General features: G+C 31.5%; 1 protein-coding gene and 1 non-coding gene across 2 annotated transcripts; both read right to left on the minus strand.

The window, feature by feature from the left end:
• Positions 1-13,207: 13,207 nt before the first annotated feature.
• LOC123669032 (lysosomal thioesterase PPT2 homolog) lies at positions 13,208-19,033 on the minus strand. The gene is made up of 6 exons (XM_045602702.1): positions 18,813-19,033; positions 18,064-18,205; positions 17,592-17,699; positions 16,716-16,887; positions 15,063-15,164; positions 13,208-13,503 (listed from the first exon to the last, which is right to left on the minus strand). The coding sequence occupies exons 1-6, from the start codon at positions 18,951-18,953 to the stop codon at positions 13,305-13,307; spliced, it is 864 nt and encodes a 287-aa protein (XP_045458658.1). The 5' UTR covers positions 18,954-19,033; the 3' UTR covers positions 13,208-13,304.
• Positions 15,677-15,748, minus strand: Trnaq-cug. Its single transcript has one exon. It is a non-coding gene; the product is annotated as a tRNA-Gln (tRNA).
• Positions 19,034-20,755: the final 1,722 nt, after the last annotated feature.

The following is a 20,755-nucleotide window of genomic DNA, read 5'->3' on the forward strand; positions in this document are numbered from 1 at the left end:
AAGATCATCCTACTCATGAAACAAATACAATAAATGAGGATGTCAGCGGTTCTCAAGTGTCTTTATGAGAGTATGAATAATTTCATACGATTATATAAAATGCTTACAGGTCGCTGAATGGCATTATTGTTGTAAACGCTGATAAACAACAATCAAGCAAAAATATTTATGTCAGGACAAAACCGACGTAAATTAAAAAAAGTCAGTTTTAATTCATATAGGTACATACTTACCGTAGAGTTATAATTAAAACTCGATTTGTAGCTGATCATTCATTTTTTTTTTCTACTGCTCTGACTGGTTATATAACTCGAACGATTGCAAAAAATACCTACATTTTTTGTAGATTTAGTTCATCGACCGTTATTTTTTCGTTTTCTTGATAGTAGGTATATAAAATATTTTGTCCACGTTCATATCTTAAAGTTATTTTATCTGTGGGTTTGTCTGTTTGTTTTTTATAGTACGTTAGTGATGGAAAATTTTCAATAATTCGTTATCCACTTTTGGTCTTATTTGTTATATTTGCACGGTCCGCCTGATCATAACTTATGACCAGGAACAGCACACCCGTATATCCTCACCACAGGAAAACAACACTACTTCAGAGCAATGTTTTCAGCTGTGATCTTCTTTTAAGGTTGAGGCTGGACAATTACAAAAATATAAAAGATTAAACCATTGACATAAATGTAAGAAAGAAATAAAACTTGTTTGTTTATTAGCCGCAAACATAAACAGTTTACTATTTATAAAAAAAACTAGCGAACCGCCCCGGCTTCGCACTATATTATGCATGTATTATACATATAAACCTTCCTCTTCAATCACTCTATCTATTTAAAAAAACCGGTCGGTTGCGTAGTTTTTAAGATTTAAGCATAGGTACATAGGGACAGAGAAAGCGACTTTGTTTTATACTATGTAGTGAAGTAAGTAAATACAGTAAGATAAAATAATACGAAGATTAAAGGAATTAAGGTCAGGAATAAACAGACAGCAATAGATAAGAAAAGGCCAAATAGGTTAATGCCTCAGCTTTTTTTTTGACGACAAAAACTTGCTATCAAAACGCTGGCAGAAAAATTCTGGTAAAACAATGTTTTTCTGGCAGATGGTCTCTTATTAGATTCTAATAATTTTAGGTATAGCTTAAAAATGTTTGTTGAACAGCATTAACTATGAATTGAATTTAAATATTTCTAACGTTAACAAATCTGACTTTGGGAATAAATGTATAAAACAACCACTCTGGTGAAGTGGTGGGTGTAGGCGTCTAAAACGGTTTACGAGTTCGATTCCCGATCGGGATGAGTATGTGTATCAATATTTCTATCCGGTTTGGATGGCTGTGTGTCTCTCCACCGTGGCTCGGAGAGCACGTTAAGCTGTCAGTCCCAGTTGTTATCATAAATGCCTGATGGCGATCGTTATTCATTGTAGAGAATATATTCGTCAACCACCAGTGGAGCAGCGTCGTGGTTAAGTAACCTATGCCCAGCAGTTTGATGCTCCAGGCAGATGAGGCTCTTGAGGCTATAAAACGTCAAATGTTAACACAAAGATACAAAGCTGTAATTAAAAGACGAAGAGCCCCTAGTAACTAATAGTAGTTTCAAAACTATTATTAATATGAGTAAGCACCAAACTATTTGAGTGATTATGTCAATACATATTATTCAGATGTAATTTTGGTTTTTCACAATGCATATCAGCGTCCTTTTTAAAATTGACCTCCACTTGTTTCGAATAGCAGGATTTACCTTATAATAATGATGTCGAGTTACACATTATAACACAATAATTCTTTACGCTAAAACCGCTCTTAAATCAATTGTATAACGATTGAAATGGTTTGTACACTTTTGGGAAATAATCAGAATATGAATGACAAGCGAATTGACCTCAATCGTGTGTTATTTCCCTCGCAATATCCGTATATTTTTCTTAATTTTTTGTTATGTCACACATCGCGATGTTTATTACTAAAACACGTTTTTAGTTTTTATATTAGCGATGCACATTATGTGTGACACTCATAAAAATAACATATGTATAATATATAATTTGTATGTTAATATATACTAATAATTATAATGAAGTTATTACTAATAATCATGATAAAGCATACATAAGTATTATAGCTATTGAGCCATTATGATGTGAAGATTTAATTGATAAATGTACCTATGTCACTTAAATTTAATTTTAATGTAGGTTTATCAAAACTGTATGTCTTCCTAATAAACATAAAAAAAGGTATTCCCGTATTTGAGCGCCTCTCAGTTCTCTTCTCAGCCTTTTCTTTTACTTAAAATCGTTTATGATCACATTGAAGTTTATCTTATCATATTCGAAGGTCACGAAGGTGTTCAGAGTTACCTACATAACAGAATATAATGTACCTACATATATCTTGCCACGCACAATATATTAGTTACTAGCTTTTACCCGCGGCTTCGCTCGCATTGAATTTTTTTATTAAAAAGTATCCTATGTTACTTCTAATACCTCCAAGAATATGTGTACAAAGTTCATGATGATCGGTAGAGTAGTTTCCGCGTGAAAGCGTAACAAACAAACTTATATTCACATTTATAATATTAGTAGGGATATCTTATCCACTACTTATTTAAAACATATAGTCATTTTAGAGATAAGTTCGCCATTTGTATACTTATATCTATTCTTATCTTACATTTTTTCTGTACAATATAGAATCTTTGATTTTTATTTTTATATAATATACAAATTTCAAAACAATTTTAACGGACTTCCAAAAAAAAGAGGTTCTTAATTTGATTGAATTTTTGCCCCAGAAGTTTTGACTGGGAGGATTGATGTTTTTTTCTTATCGAAAGTTGATGCGCGTCATGTGGTTCCGTATAAATTAAATTGAGATCTAATAAGTACTTTTCGAGTTATATCTAGCAATGAGTATTTACTTGACTATTTTTTCGTCTACCTACGTTGTATTTCTTGTCCATGTAATTGAAGTCGGTTTTTTTTTCGTTTGCAACACAATTATAACGAACAAATATTTATAAGTATTTATCGAAACCATTTTAAGTTCATGTTTCGTTTAAGTTTGGGAGTGGAAATAAAGCCTATACTTACGTTTGAATAGTCCTATTGAAAAATATTGAATTAACATTTTAATCATAATTATTAATAAAACGTCAATAAATTTGACAAAATTGTAACAAAGTCAGTTGACTTCGTATCTATTAGAATAATATGTGAACATTTGTAATAACATTAATCTCAATGAGAGACATAATTATACACTTATAGTTGTTCTCGACTTCCAAGGAAATGCTTATATATGTAGAACTAATTTTACATAGATATGTCTATGTCATTTTCACTTCCTTCCTTATTCCTCATTTCTTACAACCCTATAAGTACATAATTATCTTAAGTCATTACAGTACTGTAAGTATTATCGATTGATTCATATTATCAAAAGTTTTCCTCAAAATATGCAACATAATGATTCATTATACAACTATACGAATAAAGAAATGTTATAAAATTGATGTAATCTTTGCCCCCGAGGAGCGACATGAGTCATAAGTAGACGCTGATGCAGACAAATGACCGGTTTTCGTCAAAGATTAAACAAAAGATGGTATTATAAACGATTTAATCTAGACATACTTTTTTCTAATGATAAGATAATAGATGTAATTATTACGTACGCAGAAATAACTAATTTTTTTTGATTGTATAGACAAAAATATTTCGAGATAGGGCAAAACAGGAATTATTTTTTTAAAATCTGGAACAGGCCGCCTGCCGCGGAAGTACCTCAACTTAACAGAAGATAAGAGGCAAATAATACTGCTATCAAGTAGTTTTGTATACCTGTGGTGAGTAATGTAGTCAGAATTCCTGGAGATGTTGTACTTTGTTGATAGAAGGAAGAGGGTCTGCGAAGCATTATGAAAAGGCACCGGTAGGTCTACCGGACCATACATTTATTTGACATACTAATGACACCAAAAAAAATTTATGTGGGTAGTTACAAATTCCAGATAATTAAAATAATAATATTATAAAATGAATAGACAACGATATTTAAAATGTACAACAACGCAAAAGATTTCTATACAGTTTTGCATACAATACATTTTGTTGTTATATTAGTTGATGTAATTTTTGGTCACTATTATATACAGACGAATTGTGATAATATATTCAATAATTCATCAATAAGTTATATGTGTGCATACAAATAAACCACAGTTTGAAGTAATACCTACTTGTGCAATGGACGTTTAATATGCAAATGTTATATGTCTACTGATCTAATAAATGCAAATTAAATGTAACGCAACAAAATTATGTTGTAAACACAAACTCTATTGTATATTTGAAATGACGTCAGTGCAAGCGCCAGTGATAAATATTTTCATTGATCTATGACCATAGCGAATACTCTCACCGGCGACTCGAGCCTATTAATGAAAAATGTGAGTCATGCGCACGCGCATGCCTGTCGCGTTCATCAACTTACACCAGTAAAAAGTCGAGAAAAATACATTTACAAGGAAATTATTTCGAAATACGTATAGTATTACATTACTAGTGATATATTTTATTACTCGGAAGTCAATGATTAATGCATATATTTATTCCCCTCGTTGTAAATAATGATGTGTTATTGTGGTGAACAATTAACATTTTTTGTTTAATTTACCGCAATTAATGTACTATTCTGTATTGGTATGTCCTTTATCCCTACGCTGTTTTTCTCTATAGGGATAAACGCCGTTTTTTAACCAACTTCAAAAAAGGAGGAGGTTACACAATTCTACCATATATATTTTTTTATTATGTTCGGGGATAACTTCGTCGCTTATGAACTGATTTTGATAATTCTTTTTTTGTTGGAAAGGAGTCTCTCAAGGGTAGTAGGTACCATGATAAGGAAATCAGGATCTGATGATGGAATCCCGGATAAATCGATGGAAGCCCTCGAAAATCGTAGTGACGACTAGTGCGTTTGTTATTTTTTTTTTTCGTCTACTTACGTTGTAGGTATTACCTGTCGATGTAATTGAAGTCTGTTTTTTCGTTTGCTAGCAAACACAATTATGTAATAACAGCGTTCCAGTTTTTACTATTTTTCCCCTTGTTGTTAGGTCTTTGAAATTCCAAGGATTATCCTTTAAATTAACGTACCATGCGCATAACTTTAGGGAAAATATAAGACCATTTCCCACCCTATAATCCTTATTCAGCTAAAAAATTCAACTTTTTAATTTTTTTGACATTTTTTTAAGGTTCTCGAATCAGTCTCGTATTTACTTCTTTGATCCAAAAAAATATAGCCTACTCGATCGTCGATTAAAGAAAATATATATTTGACTAGCCCGTTGGCGCAGTTTGTAGTGACCCTGCTTTCTGCACCGAGGGTTGTGGGTTCCCCGAGTCTGGGTGTAATACAAATATTAATTTATAATATTTATATCTATAATCTATAATATATATAAAAGCGAAAGGTCACTCACTCATCACGAAATCTCCGAAACTATAACACCTACAAGCTTGAAATTTGGCAGGTAGGCTACTTATAAGACGTAGACATCCGCTAAGAACGGATTTTACGAAACTCGACCCCTAAGGGGGTGAAACGGGGGTTGCAAGTTTGTATGAAAGTTCTATGTTTTTGAAGTAAGAGACTTGAAATTTAAAATGTATGCTCTATAGATAGATGGTGAAAAGGTGTCCAAATAATGTATCTTTAGAAATCAACCCTTTTTTGGGTTAAAACGGGGGATAGTAGGTCGGCTCACTGATCACGAAATCTCCGAAACTATAACACCTACAAACTTGAAATTTGGCAGGTAGGCTCCTTATAGGGCGTAAACGTCCGTTAAGAGCTGATTTCACGAAACTCGACCCCTAAGGGGGTGAAACGGGGGTTGCAAGTTTGTATGAAAGTTCTATGTTTTTGAAGTAAGAGACTTGAAATTTAAAATGTATGCTCTATAGATGATGAGAAGGTGTCCAAACAATATATCTTTAGAAATCAACTCCCTTTTGGGGTTAAAACAGGGGATGGTAAGTTGACTCACTCATCACGAAATCTCCGAAACTATAACACCTACAAACTTGAAATTTGACAGATAGGCTCCTTATAGGTCGTAGACATTTGCTAAGAACGAATTTTACGAAATTCGACCCCTAAGGGGGTAAAACAGGGGTTGGAAGTTTGTATGAAAGTCCTATATTTTTGAAGTAAGAGACTTGAAATTTAAAAATTATGCTCTATAGAGGGTGAGAAGGTGTCTAAATAATGTATCTTTAGAAATCAACTCCTTTTTGGGGTTAAAACGGGGGATGGTAGATTGAATCACTCATCACGAAATCTCTGGAACTATAACAGCTACAAACTTGAAATTTATCAGGTAGGCTCCTTATAGGGCGTAAATACCTGCTAAGTACTGATTTTACGAAACTCGATGCTTATAATCCTTCAATTTGACGACGCGTTAGCGCAGCGGTCACAGCACTGGCTGTTGCGCTGGCAGTTGGCTTAATCCAGATTTTTATCACGCATAGGGTCTGCGAAACCACGACCTATCGATCCTTAGGTATAAATATTTTTTTCATCAGGCAGGTAGGTTCCTTATAGGGCGTAGATATCCTTTAAGAACGTATTTTACGAAACTCGATCCCAAAGGGGATAAAACGGGGGTTGGAAGTTTGTATGAAAGTCCTATGTTTTTGAAGAGACTTGAAATTTAAAATGTAAGCTCTATGGATGGCAGGAAGGTGACCAAATAATGTATCTTTAGAAATCAACTCTCTTTTGGAGTTAAAACGGGGGATGGTAGGTTGACTCACTCATCACGAAACCTCCGAAACTATAACAGCTACAAACTTGAAATTTGGCAGATAGGCACCTTATAGGGCGCAGACATGCGTTAAGAACTAATTTTACGAAATCCAACCCGTAAGGGAGTAAAACGGGGGTCGGAAGTTTGTATGAAAGTCTTATGTTTTTGAAGTAAGAGACTTGAAATTTAAAATATATGCTCTATAGATGGTGAGGAGGTGTCCAAATAATGCATCGTAATCTATATATATAAAAGATAAAGGTCACTAACTCACTCATCACGAGAACTCAAAAACCGCTGGATGGTCTATCCATCCAGGTTGGAGAAAGATAAAATTTGGCAGGGAGGTAGATTATAGTTAGCAGACGTCCGCTAAGAACGGATTTTACGATATTCCACCGCTAAGGGGGTTTGATTGGGGTTGATAGTTTATATGAAACATATACAGCCTGAAAATAAAACTAAAAATCTGGTGTATAGAGAGGTTTATAAAAATAACTATTAAATTATACTAAATTGTGCCTTTTAAAAAGTTACTCAGTTTGATAAGCATTTCAAGTGACTGAAATAAGAGAATAATTTGCGTTAAACATCTTAATAGTAATGCATATCTTCATAACCACGCGGACGTAGTCGCGGGCAATAGTTAGTGTATAAAACAAAGTCCCCAAAAGTGTATGTGATCGATTCGCTCAAAATCTACTGAACGGATTTTCAGGCGGTTTCACCATTGGAGAAAGAACTGCACCATTGGCAAGAGTAAGTTTTACGGAACGGCTAAGCCGATTTTGATGAGAGTTTCACTGGAAGTTTGCCGGGAAAACTTTGTGACACACTAATTTAAATGCGGGCGAAGCCGCGGGCACAGCTAGTATTGTATAAAAGTATGTTTATCGAAAAAAAATGTAGCTATATACCAGTTGGCTGCTACCAATAACACAAGCATTAGGTTGCTTACTTTAGGAACAGATGACCGTGTGTGTATTGTGTATATATTTACTTTATATTTATATCGGTACACATTTTTGACCCATACAACTAAAATAAACAAGTACCTACCTATAGTGATATTCGATAGGCATTCATGAACATGAGATATGAGTGGTGATTTAAATTCCCATTGGTGTTATACTAAAATTGACTTATACTGTAATGTTTACTAGGAACCTACTCTATCTCAAATATTTTAGATCATTGTCTCATCATGAGTAATGAAAACGTAATCGTAACACACTATTTTAGTACATTCATGTAATTGTATTACGTCTTTGGTAACAAAAGTTTTCTGATAAAAATGTTAAGCTTATCATTTATCGGTGACGAAAACATGACTTATATGGTTAAAACGTTATGACGGCGCCTCTATCCAGATAACTGTAATCTATAATTCTAGAGAATGTCATGTGAGCTAACATTTTACAAGAAGTTTCGTTTGAATCATATTCTTATCACACCTTACGTCAAATCCATCATTTCTTATATTTTTAATAATATCATGAATCATTATTGTGTAAACACTATGTAAAGTACGGTTCGTGAATTTCATAATTTTATGTCATAAATATGTTTAAAACTTATACTTTTTATTATTATACCAAGATAATGGTCTTGAATGAATCTATTACTTCATTAAAGATTTAAGAAACAGATTATCGAATGTTGAAGAAATTCTAAGACATGTCTATAAAAGAACATTTGTAATTAATGATTTACTTAAATAAGTAGTTTATGTTGTTTGGCGTGAACTTGAGGAGGCCTATGTCAAGCAGTGAACTGCGATAGGCTGAAGTAAGTAGTTTTCCGGGGGAGTTACTGGATCTCATACTGAGCGTGTCCCCAGGTGACGGATAGGGGAACTCCACTCGCCTGGCCTGCGAGTGGCCTACCAGTGGTGTGCCAGTGCTGTAGTGGTGTACCAGACCTAGTGGTGTGGGTTCTTGGGTCCTGGACCCCCGTGAACCAAAACCAGCAGAGGGATGGTTCGGTCGCCCGCCCTGTAGCGCGAAAGCGCGGTGTGCCGGCTGGGTTGTACTGACTCCCTGGAGCTTTGCTCGGTTGCTCGGTGCAAGCCTGCAGACCTGTTGGGTAAGGGCTGGGCTGTGCTGGCTCCCTGGAGCTTTGCTCGGTTATTGGTGCAGTCCGGTGGATCTGTAGGGTAGTTGCTGGGACGTGCTGGGACTCCTGGAGCTTTGCTCGGTGAGATTCGCTGTTGCAGGTCGGACAGGCCTGACCTCCAACGCCGTTGCACCCGGGCGTTGGAAGTCGGCCTGCCTGACTTGAAGGTGGGACGCTCCTATTTATTTATTTATTTTACACTTTATTGTACACCAAACAAATAAAATAAACAAGCAGCATTAAAAATAATTTGTAGAAAAAAAAGGTACAAAAGTCGCCCTTATTGCTTAAAAGCAATCTCTTCCAGGCAACCTTAGGGCAAAGGAGATGATATATTGACTCCTAGACCCTGTGTTCCTATTCTGCAGACGGTACACTGGTCCGGTTGAGCGTCCCTTAAGTGGGATGGCCGGCTGGGGGTCGGGGGACCTTCGGCTGGCTTGAGACCCCACACGTCGGGAGGGGTGGTCTTGTGGGTGCCACCCCTCTAGGTGCCGAGGCCCGGATGTTTTCATTCGGGCCAACCATCGGAGCGAGGTGGTACATGCTAACGCGACCCCATCTCGCCCCACTCAGGCGGAGGTCTGATCAAATGTGGTGGTTTTTGGTCAGTAAGAGTTTGACACACCACTCCGGTACCCCAGCGCCGGAGGGTGTCCATAAGGATTTTCCCCAGGTAGAAAAGAAAAAAAGTAAATAGTTTACAAGGCTTTTTTATCTTTGAATATTGACATAAATTTACAAGTTGCTGCTTATATTTGTTTTGTTTCAGTACACTTGCTAAATTATTGTTTTTCAGTTTCCATTTAAAGGTTGCCAAGAAAATATTGCTTTATGCAATAAGGCCGCCTTTTGTAGGTATTTTCTTTTATATTTTGTTTTAACTTACTTTTATTATAAATCATTATAAAACATAATGAAAGCTTTTTTCACACACTTTTGAATTATATGAATAAAATATGAGTAGATCTAATTAGGAAAGATAAATTGTTTTACAAAATGCATGTTATATTTTTTATCAAACTATTGTGATAATTACGCAAATCTTGATAACAAAAAACTGAATAATATTTGTTTCGAATTAGATTTAAATGAAGTTGGATAAGGGGATTTTTGTCGAAAATCATCCGCAAGCATAGCAATGAAATTGATAAAATCACAACGACTAGAGCTTATGACCAATGTTTACATTATTTTATCTAATGTAAACAATTTTATAAAAATCAATACTGTTAATCTGTACCTTTGTTAGTTACTAGTCGACCTATGCGGTTTTACCTGTATTAATGTGTTACGTTATGAATTATATTATTACTTGATGTAGGATTCTATATTTAATAATATTACGATTCAGTCTATAACATACCACTATTGGGCAAATACTTTTTTCTTCGTGTCGGAGAGGGATCAGAGATTAATAAAATAATAAGTTGGCAAATATATTCCCTACTATGAGTAACGATCGCTATCATGTCTACATGATAACAACCGGGACCGACGTCTTAACTCTTCTCTTCGACTTCTCTCCGAGACACAGTGGGGAGACCCACAAGGACTGCACAACATCCAGACCACGGCAAACATGTATATGGCCAATACAAATGTGTGTCATCTGCAGGGATTGAACTTGAAATGAATAAAGTAATTTTAAAAAAAAAAAAACATTTTTTTTATATCACTAGTTTGGCAAACAAGCGTACGGCTCACCTGGTGGTAAGAGATTACCGTAGCTTATAGACGCCTGTAACACTGTAACACCAGAAGCATCGCAAGCGCGTTGCCGACCCAATCGCCAACCCCCCCCCCCCCCCGGAGCTCTGGTCACCTTACTCACCAACAGGAACACAATACACAATGCTGACTTTTGTTTGAACTTTCTTCTTTCTCTTAACTTTTCAAACAGTAAAATAACGCTCATGATGTGACAACATTTTTAATGACGTTTTTTTTAAGCTTAAACCTAAAGTTTTATGGTAATGGAATTGTGACACTATCTGAAAAGTGGCAACAGGTCATCGAAAAAATCACCTGTACCCTGTACCAAATTATCGTAAAATTAAACTTTAAAACATTTTTACTGACATCCTTATATGCTCAATTAACTTAATTTAATTACTTTTAGTACAATTTTAATTAAATTAACAAAAAAAAGGTAAATAAATAAAAATAAAGTCATTGTACAAAAATTTATTTTAAAAAATTTGGCCTACTTACATTATTAATTTCTTAGTTACATAAATTATTCGATGGTATGATTTTTATATATCATTATACAAAATATAAATTCTTATGACTTAGATGTACAAATGACATGAATATATTATGATTAAACGGTAAAAAATGCATCACTTCACTATGAAGTGCCACAATTATAATTTCGACGTTGAACATATAAAAAAAAAAAAAAAAAAAAAAAAAAAATTATAAACATGCGCGTATTGTGTATATATATAATGTATATAAATCTCGTGTCACAATGTTTGTCCTCAATGGACTCCTAAACTACTTAACCGATTTTAGTCAAATTTGCACACCGTGTGCAGTTTGACCCAACTTAAAAGATAGGCTATATTTTATTTTGATATATTATGTTATTATTATATTTCAGAAAAAAATAAGGTGATACGAAGTTCGCCAGGTCAGCTAGTATATATATATATATATAAGAAATTATATGTAACTTGCGTCATATTTAATATGAAACACTCCCTCTAATATTATTAAGAAACAATACATAATGATTAAGAAAAGTTCAAAACATGCTAAAAAAAATTATAACACTTTAATATAAATCAGAAGATATGAGTTTATTTATCGATTTATATAAAAGAAAAATCGCTATAATTAAAAATAAATATAATAGATATGATGAAACTGAAAAAAGCCTCGATCCAAATTTGATTCAGATATCAGTACATCAAAATAAATAGTCTAATATTATTTTTTGATTAATACATATTCAATAGAACAAAAATAAACTAAAATTATTTCATGATATCATCCTAATTTTAATAATTGCAATAATATCACTGTATGATTTATACTGAGCATTATTTGGCTAAATTATTAAATATTGTATTTCCCTGCTAAAAGTTCCAGATAGATCCAAACAAAAAACGATAATTGATGGGAAGTTATTGTAAACTATTGTGTCTGAAACAGGGATTCCAAATAATTTATTCAAATTTGATATGTTAAAATACAATTTTGATCTGGTCATTTTTCAATCCAGATAGATCTATCAGGATCCCTAATGAAACTTAACATTTTATATCGGAGTTTTTCCACAGGGATATTTATTACCTATATCACAAAATCTTGTATGTATTATATCACAAATTTCTCACAATAATTGAGATTTCTAAACTAAAACTTATACTAAATATATCTACGGGAAAATACACCAACTTGAAAAACCACACATAATATAGCCTATTTAAAAAAAGCTGCTTGATACCCATTTCAAGGAAAAGCAGTACAATTTTTGGTAATTCTAATTTTTTTTTCAATAATATATCAGATTTACTAATTTTCCGAGTTTAGTGCTCATATTTATTGAAAATAAAGCTTTTACAATAAAAATAAGGAATCAGCATTAAATATCTAGTAACTTACATTTTACTCACACTTCATATAGGAAGTAATATTGTATAACACTTATTTTTATAGCATTTATTTAGGGTCAGATTACCGAAGGAAGATTCATTGCTATAACTAATTTGTTTTTACGATTAATATGATAGGAATTTGAATAAAAATGTAAAATAAAAAAAAAAACAATATTTTTGTCAATTAAATTAAAAAAATAATTCTAAAACATACATTTACTGTAAAATTTTATTTATTGACGAGATTACTTGATAAGATTATTAACAAGTAATTTAACTATTTACTTGTAAACTATTGACATGTAATATTACTGTTGTATTATCTATCACATGACTGTGCGTTTTAGTATAATCTTTAAAAATACAAAAATATAGTACACAAACAGTACGAATTCGAGATTCGTAAATAAATCGAGTCATGTATAAGTAATCATGTATAATAACCTACTTATTAATAATGAGACAAAAAACGATGACCATCATGCAATTGCGTCACAGTTTCCTTTAAAATTTTCATTTAAAATAAGTCATTATTTTCATCAATAATCTCATTTATAGACTTAATATATGTTTTTTTTTTCAACAGAAAAAAAATCGTTTAAAATGATTGCAGTTAACAATAAAACCACAGCATTGACTTTCAATAAAAAATAAATTAAGTAAACTTGAAAAATGGTTAGACCATTATTGAATTTCCGTGACCTCTAAATGACCTATCAGTATAATTTTTAATTTAATCAAGATAGGGTAACAAATAATCATCAACAATGCTTACATTCATATGCCAGGTAAAATGATTGACTCCTGGAACGGTGACTACATGTAGACGCTTGGTTTTGTCCAATGTCTTGAGACCAATCTTGTCTGATAGGTAAATATCTTGGCCACGCATCTCTATGACTGTTTCGTTTGCATCGTAGTAGCCAAATTGACTGTAATTGGAAGAAATTTAATTTGAATATATGTTTGAGTACACAATTTTGTAATAATTATTATCCATGATAGAAAAAGAAGCCCTTTAAGGGTACTAAATCGTTTTTATGCTGCTACAATACAGCAGACAGTGAGAATTAGAAACAAATATGACGATTTATTTATTCATTGAAGTAGTAATAGGAACTTTGAATTTTAATATATTTTTTTAAATAAAATCATGTGGTCAAAATTAGTAAAAATTCAATTTGTGGTAAAAAAAATTAAAAAGTCGGGATCACAAACGATACGATAGAAATAAAAATGATTCCAATAGACTTTTATTAAAGAAACAATTGATGGAGTTAATTTAAGTGTAATTATTGTTTAGAAAAACAATAAAAGGACAATCTTTATTCTGCCAATTGTTATCTCATTTGTTTTGAAAACATTTTTTTTGTCATGACTTGACTTCATTCTTATACTATTTATATCTTAGAAGTTTTGCTCAATTACGATTTTACTAAACTAAAAAAAATTTGATTTAAACTTTTAACTGAGGTAACGCACAGTAGGAAATTTCCTGCTCAAAATATGGAGCAGTCTGACTGGTGTAGTACCTCGACCCTACAGAAGATCACAACTAAATAATGCTGTTTCCAAGCAGTGTTATGTTCCTGTTAGTGAGTAAGGTGACCAGCACTGCTAAGGGGAATTGGAGGTAGGGTAGGTAACGCGTTTGCGATGCTTCTGGTGTTGCAGACTATAAGCTACGGTAATCGCCTACTGTCAGTCGAGTCGTAAGCTTGTTTGCTGAGCTAGTTATATATATGTATAAAAAAAAATTAAAACAGGTTTAAAAAAGAATAATTCTCAGGTACAATTGTGTATGTTCTTCTTCTTCTTCTTTGGCTTTAGCTCCCTTGCGGAATCTCCAGATATTGTATGTTACCAGTAGTGCGTAAAATTCATTATAGCTAGTGATTACAAATAATGTCTTTCCTACTTTATATTTTTAATGTATATACCATATCCAATAAACATATTAAATATGCAGAATCTGTATGAAATTATACTCGTAAATAGAAACAAAATACTTAATATGGTATATACAAATTATTAGTGAAAAAAAAAATCACATCATTATCATCATCATTGATTCAATAAATGTTTTTATTATTTCAAGCAACATTTTAAAGAACAGAAACCATGTTAAATATATAAATTTACCGACATGACCGACTTGACATTTGTTATTGTATAGAAGATCAAGGCATAGTATTACGTTAATGATAAGTCACAATTTCTCTTAAAATGATAGGATAAAAACTTATATAAAATACTCGTGTTAAGTTATAGGATTAATATAATAGGGTTTTTAACATATATGGCAAAACAACGTTGATTAAGGGGGTTTATAACATATATGGCAAACAACGTTTGCGAGGTCAGCTAGCAACTGTATAAAAACGATGCTGCTCTCAGCTAAATAAAGCTAAATAGTACATTTAACATGCTTATAACTTTATAAATAATATTTTATAATCAAAAATAATAAAATATACAGTAATAAACATACCTACTCTGCCAAGGCGTAATCACTTGATCATCAGGACCTCCAATAAGCACTAATCTTTTTAAACGAAGCATATTTTTCTTGAAATCTTCGGATTTTGCAGACCTGAAAAAAAAATTAGTCTGTTTAGTTCTAGCAATATCTATTTTAAATTTTGGGTAATAAGAAAACTTCATTCAAACTATGCGTACATTCTTTATATCCAAGTTTTTATATTCATTACGTATATTTAATTATCACAATATTAACCACGAGACTAAAATAAAAAAATTAACTTTTTAAATTAAATTTTTACAATGCTGCATTATAAATATGAGGTTATTACAAAATAAATATAATTTTTTTATTATATTTAAAATATAAACAATAACGCAATGAATATAAATATTTATCGATTTGCTTGTATGACGTAAATCAGTTCAATGTAATGCTTTATCACTGACCTTTAATGTAAGGTCGAGATTTATAATAGAAAACATGCCCAAGAATAATACGAAGTGCGTCATATTTAACCTTTAAAATTTTTAAAAATAATTATAATTTATTCTAAACTTTTAAAAATTGATTATTTATAGTTAAATAAATATAGTATTTTAAAAATAAAAAACAAAAAACTCAGGTTCCACCGAGATTTGAACTCGGATCGCTGGATTCAGAGTCCAGAGTGCTAACCATTACACCATGGAACCGGATGAGATGAGTGTCGAAAATAGCGTTTAGGTTTTAAAGTAGTATGTTTAAGCGCATTTTTTATTTCGATATAACTAAGAATAATTTTCAAAATATTTGAAAAGGTACAAAAAGGAAATACACACAAGAAAAATATATTAATAATACGAGAAAGAGGCTGGTCAAAACTTCAAAGGATAATTTATAATTATAGTTAATTGTAAATTATTTTTGTTGAATTGATTAAAATAACTAGTTAATTACAAAAAAAAAAAAAAAAAAAAAATTCAGTGTCTAAATTTTTTATTTGACTTTTTATTCATTAGTATGTCTTTCCTTAGGTCTTTATAGAAAGACTGATGTTATCAGAAACTTGACATTTATCGAATTTATGTATATTATCTTTTTCTTTTATTAGAGCAACAAACAGTGTGAAAGACTTAAAAGTGTTTCTATACATATAAATAAAACTTAAGTATCTGTCTGTGATTTCAAAATAAAAATTGTTGTTTCAACTCAAACAACAATTTTAACATTTTTGTCTGCCTGTCTGTCTTTCTGTTTGTCCAGGCTAATTTTCCTGGTTTTTATGGGACTTTCACTAGAAGAAAGAGGAGGTTGTGGAATAACATATAGACTACTTTTTATTCTGGAATTTTCGCGAAATCGACTACAACTACTTCTTTTAGGTATGAATGAAAAAAAAAATTGTGTTGGAAAGCCTATTTACTGAGAAGCTGTTCTCGGTAATTTTATTCCTCAAATTAACGCGGGTAAAATCGCGGGGCACAGCTATTAATTACAATAAATTATTAAATTTACTAGTAGTTTTTATATGTCTAAAAAAAGTTAAACTTTACAGATCAAAAATAAACTTAAAAAAATTACCATAAATTAATTTAATAAACATTTTTAAATCAATTTTAAAGTTGTTTAGTGTAAAATAAAAAACGTTTATACTGTTAAAAATAATAATTCAATACTTACTGAATATGATTATTAATATAAGGCAGGTATACGCTGTATAAATCGTACAACGTTTGATGGTACGGATCTCTCCAGTAGTTACCGACAGATGTGTGTTGTCCGACTCTAGAATAAAATAATTCATATGCTGTTTCTTTGACTAGTCCAGGGAAAACGACATGAAGAAAACCAGCTGAAATGATAAAAATATTTGTGTGTGTAAATTTACTCATACATATAGACACAATCTCACAAATCAGGGGTGAATACATTTCGGATACAGTTATTAAAAAATAACGCTTCACACTCAACATTACATTTACAGAGCAGATATACTTAAATAATTGAAGTAGAAATTCTTTAGAATCGTGATTTCAAACTCGATGAAACGAAAATACTGCACGATAAAGAAACAAAAATATATGTATAGGATTAAGTCGGCGAGAGAATTTGTTAGAATACATTACACTATTTTATATTGTTAGTGAAACAAATCTCACATCGGCTACATTTCAGAAGTTTCACTTCTGCCGTGTGTGAATTGCACACATCCTTTTTTTATTTGTTTACTCAGGAAATTTGAAAAACCTTTAATTGCCTTTAACTAACAACATCCATTAGGATTGAAGAGATAAATATATTTTATTTTTCATCAATGCATCCAATCTATATCGATTTTGGTTGGATATTAAATGATTTTCGATTATGCAATAGTTAGACATATCTTCGGTAACAAAAGGATCTCCTTAATATTTCTAGTACAAATTAAATTAATTTTATTTTTATGTTTATGAGGTTATACAGATAATGGTTCAGGTCCATGACCTGTGTAATGGTTGCTGTTCTTATGTAAAGATCAATTTAAGTGGATTAAAAATATGTAAAAAATTGTGTTACCTCCATATTGTCCGGCTTGTGGTGAACTTAGGGATATGAAAGTGTCAACAGATACATTTTCAAATGTCTCCACTATGCCTCTCGCTATCAGACCTCCTTGGGAATACCCTGCAATTATAATGAAAATATAATTGGTACCATAATTACTGTAAAAAGAAATTGTTTAATAAGAAATTTTATCTTGAGAAAAATTGTATTCATAAGCATTCTTTGTCGACATTTAATCATTATTTTTATGATGCATTCTTAATAACATATTTATGAAAACAATTGTTACATTTAGTGATATACAATTTATATGTACAAATTTTAAGTCGGAAAAGCATAGATATGGTTGAAAAGAAATGATGACGACCAGTACATTAAAGTTAAATCATTTTGGTTCATGACTAAATTAAATAAATTTTAATTTTTAATTAATAAATAAAATTATTTCCTAGTATTTTAAAAACATTTTAATAAAAAAAAATACCAATAAGATTAATTCCCTGAGGATGTTTACTGGAAATATTAGCGACATCCAATCCAATCTCCAAAACTTGATGCCACATGGTTTCTAGACTAGACCAGCTCTCGAATCTGTTCACATTGTATACTAGTGTGCCAGGATGTTTCTAAAATTATACATATTTATTTGAGAATTAAATATTTTTTTGATCAAGGCAATATTGTGATAATAATATTCTTAGGATCTGTTTCACCTGTTGTGGATACTATACGTATACACGCAACTTGTTTGACGAATAACGGTATAGACAGAAGATAAGATAGAGGTTTATGATATACATATTCTAATGTGAATCTATGTGGTACATTTTTAATAGAAGCAAAGCAGTACCTAATGGCGTATTCTACCTCCTGCTGTTAAAGTATATTCGTAGCTTAGGTGCAGGATATTCTTTATCTACTATTGGTGAAACTGTCCCTTACTGTAGACCAGAATACAAAAGACATAAAATGGGTAACAACATAACATGGACTTAATTTTTACGAATAAAAAACGAATAAGTGATAAGTTTATGGTGTACCTATTTTAATAAAATATTTTGAAATAAAATAATCTGAATTAATGCCTTTTTTTCATAGTTTACTTGATAATTTTTCTTTATTATTTTTTTTATTTTTACAATATTATTTTTATTTCTTTTACGTGTAGTAATATAACAGAAATGCATGGATTCATAAATATGTGAACAACTTATGAGAAAGTTTATATATTACCTCTTCTATTCTGTTCTTGATCAGTTCCATACTTCCACTGCCAGTCATAATACCATGAATTAAAACCACGGGTTTATACGTTAAGCTTTGATGAAATAAAAATGCAAAAACTAAAATCGAAAGTTTAACACTTGTAATCATTTTGGCAACTTTAGGAATACGAACAAAGAACCGTAGCGCAAATTGTATAAAAAAATAAATAAACTGTCGATAAAAACAATTTAACTACTTGAAACGATCAAAAACATTTTTTAAAATAATTTACGAGTTATTAACTATAAATTCAGATTTATTTTATATCATAGAAATGAACTGCGTCACAATAATTTTTTAAAATTCGCTTGAACAAAACAGCCTGAATGCAATGGTTTGAAATTTTAATGTGTCAAATCAGGCAATTGCAATTTAAAATCGTAATGAATGAAATGGACGGTATTGCTAGCACAAGTTATTATTTCGCACTTATTAAGCTCGAGCCTCGCAAATAAGCAAAATAAAATATTTGAAGAGTTGAAGACCATATAATACATGTTTTTTTTTAAATTTATAATAGTACTAGCAGACTTAAATTTGAAGAATTTGTAAGTATAATAGTATTTACAAATATTGAAAATAAATAAAAAAAGCTCCATAAATTTCAATGTTTATAATTTCTAAATCACTACATAGTATAAAATAAAGTTGTCTGTATGCTGAGATCTTTATAACTTGTTTTTTTTTTTACTTTAGCAATTTAGCATGACTGTGCATTGTATACAGTAGGACCACAGCGTAAAAAGAACCAGTGGGTCAACGCGTTTGAAGTCACGCGAAATGCCTCTTTTGTGTAGACATTCGACGAATCGTCAGTGTCGCAGGGTTGTCACAATATAATATATATTTTATATCATCCGTTCTACAATTGTGTATTCGTATTTGTCTGTGTAGAGTACGAGGAATAAAATGAAAAAAGTATTGAAGTACATAATACGACGAGGTTTATTATAAAGAAATACAAAAAAAAAAAAAAAAATACAAATTAGATAGGCTAGTACAACTAATACCTAACATAATTATTATTATAAGCAGATGTCCTTTTAATAATATTCTCAAGATACCAAAATATAAAAAAAACTACTGATACGGATTCTTTTAAAATCTACAAATGTGAAACTGAAAGATATTTTTGACATTTAAATTTATTAGTTCGCAGATTACGACTGTTGAATTTGACGATGTAGTAGATTCTCATACGTAGAAACAATTTTAATAAAAATTCAGACGGGAATCAGGCGCATGGTTTTGTATTAAAATTAATGGTCTTTAAGTGTTGATTAGATGAAATGTTAAATTCTTATTTATACGAGATCATGACATTCAGTCTCTCACAGCACATACAATATGAACCATTATAATTCACAAATACACACAACTCAAACAAAACACTTATAACAATGAAATCAAAAAGCGTCAACCCCGATTGACTTGTCCCAACTCCCAAGCGAGTGTATGGCAGCTTGCTCACTCCGCAAACCCTGCACATTGCTCTGTCTAAACGTATCCGTTGGCCGACTGTATGTTTCATAGGCTGTGGTTGGACCAGGAACTAGAAAATAGGACGAAGGAGTAGTAGAGTTTCTAATTTTTTACTACCCATAGATCAAGGAGTTTCTTTCTATTAGAAACCCCATAACTCTTAACTCTAAATAGATAGAAGGGCAACATTTGTTTTTGTCAAATGTCATTCGCACGTGTTTTGGTTTCAAGTTATTACACGACAATACAACCCGGACCATTATTTACTCAAAAAGTGTAATTATTTCAGTTACTGTTATGTGTTTAAAATTATACGGAGTTAATAGCTTATTATAACAAAAGTTTAAGTATACTTATCTATAAAATTTGTGTTAAATCATATTATATATAAGCATTTTCATTTAAGGTTATACAAAAGTGGATTCTAA

This window comes from Melitaea cinxia, chromosome 3 (assembly GCF_905220565.1).
Source record: "Melitaea cinxia chromosome 3, ilMelCinx1.1, whole genome shotgun sequence".
Classification (NCBI taxonomy): domain Eukaryota; kingdom Metazoa; phylum Arthropoda; class Insecta; order Lepidoptera; family Nymphalidae; genus Melitaea; species Melitaea cinxia.